Raw genomic sequence first — 10,223 nt, 5'->3', positions numbered from 1 at the left:
ATTAAATCCAGCTGATCATTAACCAGCAGAGACTTTTTTCCTTTTACCTTCTGTACAGAGATTCTTTTCATTTGGGTTCTTTGGGCTTTTAATCTGTTTTTATCTTGACTCATAAATGTGAAAATATTGCAGATGACAAAATAAATAGGAAATATTAAGAAATGAGACTGAAAATGTTGTTACAGCCTCTACAATTTAACTTTCTAATAACATTAATACAACTGTGCAGAGTTAGTGTTCGTGATAACATTGAGATTATGTTGTTGTGTTTGATAAGACGTTCATTTATTCAGCTGAAGCTGAAACTTTGAGAAATAATTACTTTCTTATGTGGCTGTGCTTCACTGGTGATTTTAAAATGTTTTAAAAGTTCTGTCATAACCTGCTATTAAAGTAATTATAAATAAAAAATATAATATAAAACAATAAACAGTGCAAGGGCATTTCGTCCACTAGGGACGGTAAATCTCCACACCACCACTTTCAAATATAAATTACAAGCTTGTTTGTAAATTAATATTATATTTCATCAATTATATTATGGTTAAATGTTTTAAGAATGTGTTTATATTAATGTTAATACAGAAATAAGATAAAAAGTTAATTTAAGAAGTTAAATGAAGTCAGGCGGCCCTGTAACCAATTGGGTGCTGTTGCTAGGCAGAACTGACATCTGGCCGCGGTCCATTCGGAGGTGATCTTCCCTACGCCCTAACCCCTCTGTAGTGTACATGCTCTGAAGTGAGAACTTAATAGCTTTTTTTTTTTTAAATAAATAAATAAAAATAACTTACATTTTAATGTTACCGACACTTTACCTGCTTGCTGTAACTTCTGTGGAAGCTTCTAAGTGCCCTCAGTAGGGATGATACCTTCAGATTGGGCAGCAGCCCTCGCTTCGAAATAGTTGAAGGAATCTCAATTGTGCTTTAAACAAACATGTCTTCAGACAATTACAGTTAAATATGCATTTATTTAGAGAAGATTACATGTTAGATCTGATTTCAGATCTTTTTCCCAGGTTTGAACTGAGGGAAACATGAGAGAACATGTGGAAGTGCTTACAGTGACTGATTTCCCTGTATTCATTTGTATAATTATAGAGATATTGTAAGTATTAGTTGTTAGTATATGGTAATTATTAAGTTTGAAACAGGAACACAAACTACAGTATATTGTGGCGCCGCAGTTCATTCAGTGGTTTAGGGACAGACACCCATTCATACACACATACATACATACAACAGACAAACATATAAGCTACTTACCCAACCCTCACCGCAGCCACCCCACTCCCAACAACGGGATACACGGCTACGGTGAGCTTAGACACCACTGCCGCAAGGCTTTCTGGGTAAAGCCTGTGCCGACGCTACACTATTGTTGCTCAAACCCATCATTATACAACACCATTAGCACCACCTGACGGTGAAATCAGTCAAACAGGGGTGTCCAGATTTTATATCATCAAAATAATCAAGAACAGGATTTCATATTTCTAAAACATTCTGTTTAAGATGTACTGCACTTTCTTATTTATTTTAGGCTAAACATATTATTTAAGACCTTCAGACTGTAATTATATGACGATTATATTAATTAAGTAATTAGAGAGGAAGGTTCCATTAAAGCTGCTCATCCACTGTATTTACTCATGTTGTTTTGTTAAACAGCAGCTTGTGGAACTACATCTCTTAAACAGATATTTTAGTAGTTTTGGTATCTTTGAAATAAAGCATGTGAGGTCATGTGATGTCACAAATAATATCACATCAGTAATTGTATATCCAGAGCACAGTGTTGATGTTACTGGTGCTAACTGCTCATCATCTGTAGCTGATTTATATGCTGGTACGGAAGGGAATGTCCACATCCGCCATTTGTCTTGTGTAGTCCTTATCGAACATTTCAGATTGAGCCGGGGTGAAATGATTAATCCAGTCTCCAACCTCACCTAGAAAAACACACCAAGCGGGACAAGTGAGATCTTCAACATTTTTGTTTGTACACCACCTGACCAAAAGTATGTGCACACCTAAACATTATATAATCCACAGGCATTAACCCAGGTAAACACTATTGCTGCTCAGACCTTCGTTCTTCTGGAAAGACTTTTTATTTTAGATTTTGGACCATTGGTGCATTAGTAAAATGAACTACAGATGTTGAACCAGTTAACCACAGAAATGTTAGATTTCAGTCATTACAAGATTCTATGGAGGCCAAGTTCTTCAAAACCAAATTCACCAAACCATTTACATATAGATTTAGCCCAAACTATCAAAATGAACCAAACCCAGATTTGTCCATTAGACTTCCACAACTTGAGAGGCTAATAGTGGTGTATTTAATGCCACTCTAGGCATTCCAAATGGTAATATAAGGCTTGTATGTGGCTGATTAGCCTTGAAAGCCGACTCCATTTACTGTATGTAAACTTGTAAAAGCGGGTTTGGAACTTGGTATGTAGTGTTACGTCTTAGATTACTTTTCTTCTACAACTGAGCTGTTGTTGCTCCTAGAGCTTTCCACTTTACAATAACAGCACTTACACTTTACCGGGGCAGAAATTTGACAGATTGACTAATTGAAATGTTGCATCATGTGACACTACCAGACAGAAAGACAATGTCCTTTTTAGTTTGACTTCTACTGCCAGTGCTTGTGCATGAAAAACGATGGCTGTATTCTTGCCTGATTCACATAATTTTAGCCATATAGCATATTTGCAGGGTTGACTTGCCTGTAGTTAAGAATACTGGAAGAACCAGGTTACATGTTATTAATATAGTCCATACAGACCTTTTCTCATGAAGGGGGAGATGGAACTGTCAAACATTGTCTTTGGAATGAAGGTGTAGTTGGTCATCGGATTGTCCTTCATCACTTCAAAAGATGTCAGCTGCACAATCTTGTCAATTATGTCATCAGGTAGTGACAAGTCCAGGTAGTGCATGATCCTTAATATCTCTCGACGAGGGTTCTGGATTCAGGAGTGAAAAACATGAATCAGAGTTTAAGATGAATACAGGTTGGAATCTGTCCCAGATCTGGGTAGTTCTGTGAGACAACCACGGCCTTTCTCGATCATAATTATCATCACATAATACAGGGTGGTTGTTACTGTTGGGCCCTTAAGCAGGGCCCTTAACCCTTAATTGCTTAGACTGTATACTGTAAGTTGCTTTTAATAAATAAGTTGCTGCTAAATGCTAAAAATGTAAATAATTATTACAGTTTAACTTGAAAAAATGAAATGTATTGAACTGATGTCTAAAACATGTTGTACCTCTTTTATGTCCTCAAAGAACAGGTAGAGGATGTTCCTGTTTTTTTTTTCTCTCCAGTATCCTTTCACATGGTCGTACCAGGAGCCCCATGACACTGTGGGTAGGGAAGAAGAAACGTAACCCCTAAAGAACTAATGTAGTAATCCCTGATGTTTCTGAATTTTACAGCATTTTCTAAATCTTACATTTTCCCCTCATGAACTTGTGGATGTACTGGTCCCAGGGACCTGGTTCAGGCTGAGTCTGATTCATTCGATCAAAGTGGTAATAGCTGACCAGGTTGTCCTTCGCGTTCCGAGCCACATAAATCACCTAAAAAAAACGCGATGATGGTGAAAATTAAGAAGAACTCTTATGATTACAGGTTAAAGCTTACTGGACTGTTCTCGATTAGATTTAAACCTTCACCAGATTAAAGTCTGAAATATTTGGTGTCTGAAGTGTTGATGAAAACAAAGGAACTTTGGAAAAGAACAAAGTTAGTTTGATTAGATAAGTCTATGTATACTGGCTAAATGTAAAGAATCTCTTGTGTCTTGAGTTCCATGTCATACTTATTTAACACTTTTTTATTTAACACGTCTTTATTTAACACTTCTTTATTTAACACTTCTATATTTAACACTTCTTTATTTAACACTTCTTTATTTAACACTTCTTTATTTAACACTTCTTTATTTAACACGCTTAAATAAATTTTTTATCTCCATGCTTATTTCCTAGCAATTAATACAATTATTTATTCTCCATAACCATTATATGCAGATCTGAGACGGGGTAAATCTTAATCATATCATGTAAACTCTGGGTGCACAGTGACCGATCCTTCTAGATTCCAAACTGGCATTAGTGTTCATACTGGCCTTGCATTTATTTTCCCAGAATCCTTTAGGCACTAGCTGTATGGGCAGGTGTGTTTTGATGACTCTTGGAGGTTTCATCTTTTTGAGTGCGTTCAGACCTGAAGGTCAGTGGGAAAAAGATTTCAGCCTGACCTGAGTGTAACATACTTTTTAACAGACACTATGTTACCAAATAGTAATTCATTATAAAGCTACGGCTACTAATTAATTTTCTAAGTAAAAGGCAAAGCCATTACTAACAGGCGGTTTAATAAATTATATATGTGCTCAGGTGGTGCAGTGGTAAAACACGCTAGTGCACCAGAGCTGACTTTTTAAATTAATTGGAATAATGTGCTGATTAGAGTGTGTTTCTCTGTACACAACGCTGATCTGCATATAAACTCACTTGAAAAGGTGAAAAGGTGCAGTCGGTACTGCACACTTGTCGTAGGCAGGGGCGATATAATGCATGGGCTTACCTGGGCTTCAGCCCAGGGGCCCCGAATAATTGAGGGCCCCGGATTGGCTGTTTTATTTTTTATTTATTTTGTTAGTTATTTTGGTTAATAAGAATGGGGAAGCTTACAAACCAATGATTTTGTAAATCATTTACACGTTATTCATATTTCTGACTGTGGATTGGCCAGATAAACTCTAACTCTAACTGCTGTAATTCTGATTCTGATTTTTTTTGTACTGATTTTATGAAAACTATACGTGGGGGCCCACAACCAGCCGTAGCCCCTGGGCCCACAGGCAGGTCTCACTCTCCTCAATCAGGGCGGGGATTGGCATCAGTAAAGAGGAAGCATAACTACACTTGAGCTATCGCTGCTATCTGGAAACTTCATCAGGATGCCAAGTTTACACTTCTACGATCTGAAGAAGCTTGGTCAGGAATGGTCTTTCTGGAAGGGTAGCAGCCAAGAAACCACATATACCAAAGGGGAACAAGGAGAAATGGCTAATATATGCTAAAGCTCAAAGAGAGTGGAATGAGGATCAGTGGAATAGAGTATTATTGTCGACATGGAGAGAGATGGAAGAATAGGTGCTTGTGGCCCTCAGTGAAACGGGGTGGAGGGTCTGTCCTAGTTTGGGGCTGCATTTGTGCCAGTGGTGTTGGTGATATTGTCTGAATTAATGTGATTATGAATGGTGAATAATACAGACAGGTTGTAATTCATCATGTCGCTCTTTCTGGAAAGCGCCTGATTGGGAATGGTTTCTTTTTTTTTTTACACATTAATGATCCACACTGTTGATAAAAGACTGACAGTCATGGACTGGCCTCCACAAAGTCCAGTAGAGGATTTTAATTAGATAAATCATGTACAGCCTGCCGAATTCCAAATGGTTTCATAACAATATGAAGCTTTGTAGTGAAGAAAAAAAATTGACTAACCAAGGTGTGAACAGGTCTAGATTTAGGGTTTTATAGCATGTAATACTCAGCTGTTTAATAAAAGAAGTAATATTTGATCTTGTTGCTCTACCTGAAGGAACTGGGGGAGGAAATTGGATCTCCAGGCACGGGATGCGTACAGCAGTAGGTGCTCGCTTACAAACCTCGGCATATCCATCATGCAGCAGCAGATCCACAATCTCCTGAGTCCAGGTAGTTCCTGTTTTAAAAAAGAAAAATATAAGAACTTGTTAATAAATCATGTGAATAAAAAAACTCCATGCTGATTTCACTCCTGGTTTAAATCGTGTCCTCCAGATTATCCAGTTTTCTGTTCAGGTCTTCTGGCTTCTTAATGATTTGTTCATTGCTCCTCTACTTGTATCTACAAACCATTAAAAGCTTCTCCAGAAAACAGTTCTGAATGTGATTTATGTTACCTTTATTTCTTAACGCGTCAGATAAGGTGCTGGCTGTAGAAACATTAAATGAATTGATTTACACCAATTTTAGTAAGTAACCTACTGCGCCAGAAGATCAGAAAGTCAGTACAAATACATCCACATTTGTGTTTGGTTGATTTGATTGATTTGTAAAGATGAAACCTCTGGATTTGTTGGTGATGTTTAAACATCCAGACGATATTTTTAGGCATAATAAACATCAACACTAAAACATTCATCTCTAACTAACCATTACCTTGAACTTTTAAAGCCTTTCCTTAACCCTAACACCCCAAAAAATAATCTCCTAACCCAACCCCCAGCTGTAACCTTAACATCATCCTAAACCCAAACTCCTAAACAAATCCAAAACCCCAAACACCTAAGCCCTAGCCACACTTCATACTAACCTCTAACACACCTCAAACTCTTAATTTTAATCTCTAAATTGAACCACAGACCACTAGTCCATACTATAGTTCCTGACCACTAACCAGTGGCGGCTCCTGCCAAATCTCTCAGGGGGGGCAATTGTTGCGATGATGGCCAAGGTGATCCGTTCAATGGGTAAATTAAAGCTTAAATAATTAACATCTTAAGTCATCTGTCAGTTTGCCCTCACAAATAACTTAGAACATGGAGAGAGACCAGCTTTACCATTAATCATAAAATTAAGTAAAGCTCTCACCATAACAATTTAATTCAGTCATCATCAGCATTTTATTTTAGGTGCTGGCTGCTCCAATTAGGGTTGTCAACTTTCAGAACTGGAAATAAGGAACACCCTGGGCTGACGGGCTGACGGAAGGCATAGGGTGGAGGGTTGGATGGCAGGTGTTTACCTGAGCGGGAGCGGGGGTGTGTGTGGGGGGGGGATTTGTAGGCGGTTAGGGTTGCACCTATACAAAATATAACGGGTCTTACACCGTCATGGGAACATGTTTTATTTAGGCTGTTTAACATTTATTATTTTCATTCTTTATAATAATAAATCAGAACCATATTTTAGACAAAACAACATAAAGAACATCATGTAATATTTTTTCTCAATAGTGCAAACAACATTTTTACATGATCCATCTTCACACTGACATGCAGCCCCGGTTCTGGACTGCGTTGCTTAGGGGGGGCAGTGAGAAAAGTGCCGGACCTGTTTGTGTTACTTTACTTTCGCCCTACACACGGCGTTACTAAGACTAAAAGTGGACACTACTTAAAATAATAATGTTACATGTTTATCTTAATTAATAGGTATAACTGAATTTAGCTTAGTTAAGCTAAATTAATGACACTAGAGTCTATTTACCTAAAATGAGTTGATTAATCAAGAGTCTTGTTACAGAAATAATAATAAAACATAAGAGCCATTATAAATCATGCTACTTTTACTTTCATAATTAAGTACATTTGAAGGTAAATACTTCAGTATTTTTACTCAAGTGGAGGTAGAGTATTTTTTACTTTTACTAGTACTTTTACTGGAGTAATATTTCACCTTGGATATCTCTACTTTAACTCAACTACATGGTTTGTGTACCTTGTCCACCACTTACATTAGACAAAATGAACTTGTGCATATTCATAATAAATTCATTCATGTATTACATGTAGGAATCAATGATTAATCACTCATGAAATAAGAGATGAATGAATGCTATTTCATGTACCTGCACTATAATGTTAAAGGTACGGTAGTGTGTTTATGAATCTGTTCATTCAGTGCAGGTAAACCTTATGAATCCAGCCACATGGCTTAGTGTTTAGCCAAAATGATTATTATTATGAATCCTCAGGAAAGTGAAGGGAGATTAGTTTATGCAAAAAACAAAACAAAAAAACTCTTTAATCTCTGTACTGTATATTGTCTCTACTACTTAATGATATGGCATTATGTAATGTATGCTGATATAATGTACTGTGTTAACAAGAACGACCTATTAACAAGTCATTATAAAGTCATATCAATCTTCCACTTCATATACCAAACTGACATTAAAGCAGATGCAGTAAATGTAAAGGCAGGTGAAAAAACCCAGAAATTGTACAAATGTTTATTATTTAGCGTTTAATATGTCATTCACTGCTGCCTGTCCCATATGAGAACATGACAGCGCCATGATTGTTTGGAACTATTGGAGGGTTACATGAACCACGTGACCGCGTAGCGGCGAGATCAAGGAGTGTCGCAACTCTCTCTCTACGGCTCTGGACTGCAGTTGCCCCAAAAGGGGCGGTACTGTACGGAACACAGCTCGACGCTGATTGGACTACGATATTCCGAGGCAAGACAGACTCCAGCACAGTCACAGCTAGTTTAACACTGGTTGAATGTGATAGAAAAACTTCTTCGCTTTCGCCCTCTGGTGGTGCGTCGCCCGATCGCCCTAATGAACGAGCCGCCCCTGCCACTAACCTTAACCTAGCTAACTCTAACCTTCTATCTCTAATCCTTACCCTAAACCTGTAACCTGTCTTAACTTTTAAACCCTTCTGCAGGTTACTGTAAACATCAACAGGGACAGTGGTAGTCTAGTAAGTAGAGCTTTGGGCTTTCAAAGCATGAGATTGAGTGTTCAAATCCCATATCTGCCATGCAGCCACTGTTATAACTGTTTTAATGAGGGTAAATGTTTAGAAATAGATTGAATTATTATAATTATAAGCTATTATTATATTCACAAGTATAAGAAATCTTTTCAACATCTTTTCACTAGTTGAAATGGTTTTATTCATTTATTTATTTTGGATGTGTTGGTGTATTTACCTGCTTTGGGGTAGGTAGCGATGAGTAAATCAGAAGGATCTGGTTGGAAGGCTGAAATCAGGCTCCAGCTGTTGGCGATCCAGTTCATGAGGGGGACGCCCTGCACCTCTATTAAAGGAAAACGACACATTGCACTGGCAGCCTCGCTTACAGATTCTGAAAAACTCGAGGTTTCCTCCTTCTCATCCATCTTGTATCTCTTAGGATTTGTAAAAACAATCTGGCTTCTGATTCTTGTTGTTGTTTCCTTATTTGAACTTGGGGATTTTTTTAGGATTCAGTTGCAGGTGTTTCTTCTATCTTAAACCTCCCAGTCCTCCAGTTCTTCACCAATGCCCAGTTTTCCCCAAACACAATATTTAGGTTCGGAGTTTAGGGAGTGTCTGACATCCTGCAGCTCAGAGAAAAGTGGAGAAACTGCACCATCCTAAAGGTTAGCAAGATATCCACACTAAAGCCACACAGGTCCCACCATGGATCATTTTAACACAATATAATTAGTTAGAGAACCCACCCACCGGTTGGTTCATTATTTTCCAGTGGTTTTCCACTAGTAGCTCATCAGCATATACAGACACTCCAGTGCAGTACAACTTTCACACACTATTAAAATAAAGTCCTGCCGGAAAAATCCTGGTCGAGTTTAAGTTTTTTTTTATTTTCTGATACAGACCTGGCTGAACGTTGCTGGTTAAAGCCTCACCAACACCAGTTTACCACTGCTGGGCTCCTGAACAAGGGTCAGTTTGATTATGTTCACCTACTTTGACCTCTAGCTGAGTACACATGATAAGCAAAGTGCTGCTCACTTGTTGAAAACCCAGCAAAATTAAAAATTATATTCCTTCTTTTGTGCTGTTATCAGTTAAATTCCTGTGAAAGTTTACAAATCAACGCTTTCTGTTTTTATTTGCAATTTACTGCATGTCCCAACTTTTTCAGAATTGGGGTTGTATTAAAAAAATACTGGAACGTGTTGTTGCCTCACAGCTCAAAGATCACCTAAATTCCAATAATCTATTTGAATCATTTCAGTCTGGTTTCCGCCCCCAGCACAGCACTGAGTCAGCCCTCCTCAAAGTCACAAATGACCTTCTTCTTTCCTCAGACTCTGGACAAATTAATATTCTCGTCCTCCTTGATCTTACTGCAGCTTTTGACACCATTAATCACTCCATTCTTCTGTCCCGCCTTGAATCCTCTGTCAACATCACTGGTACTGCCCTTTTGTGGTTAAGGTCATATCTCGTAAACAGACAACAGTTTGTTAATATCAACAATTGTAGTTCTGGGGTTCGGGGTCGTTGGGGGTTGAAGGTGTGCGGCCCCTTCCAGTGTCCCATCAGCATAAACACAATTTGCCTTAAATGGGCCCCTTGAACAGCAGCGGTCATTGTCTCTTCACTTTACACTAAATTCTGTAATATTAAATAAATTGTTTTAGCTATGCTTTTCTAAACAAACAAACAAAAAAAG

General features: G+C 38.0%; 1 protein-coding gene across 1 annotated transcript; it reads right to left on the bottom strand.

Moving 5' to 3' along the window:
- Window positions 1–953: 953 nt before the first annotated feature.
- On the bottom strand, window positions 954–9,697 carry LOC134321485 (sulfotransferase 1B1-like). The gene is made up of 7 exons (XM_063003261.1): window positions 8,748–9,697; window positions 5,638–5,760; window positions 4,154–4,257; window positions 3,476–3,602; window positions 3,290–3,384; window positions 2,803–2,983; window positions 954–1,954 (listed from the first exon to the last, which is right to left on the bottom strand). The coding sequence occupies exons 1-7, from the start codon at window positions 8,935–8,937 to the stop codon at window positions 1,842–1,844; spliced, it is 933 nt and encodes a 310-aa protein (XP_062859331.1). The 5' UTR covers window positions 8,938–9,697; the 3' UTR covers window positions 954–1,841.
- Between the last annotated feature and the right edge of the window lie 526 nt (window positions 9,698–10,223).

This window comes from Trichomycterus rosablanca, chromosome 10 (genome assembly GCF_030014385.1).
Source record: "Trichomycterus rosablanca isolate fTriRos1 chromosome 10, fTriRos1.hap1, whole genome shotgun sequence".
NCBI classification, from domain to species: Eukaryota; Metazoa; Chordata; class Actinopteri; order Siluriformes; family Trichomycteridae; genus Trichomycterus; species Trichomycterus rosablanca.
The sequence above is the reverse complement of the archived record's forward strand: the minus strand, read 5'-3'. Positions and strand labels throughout refer to the sequence as shown.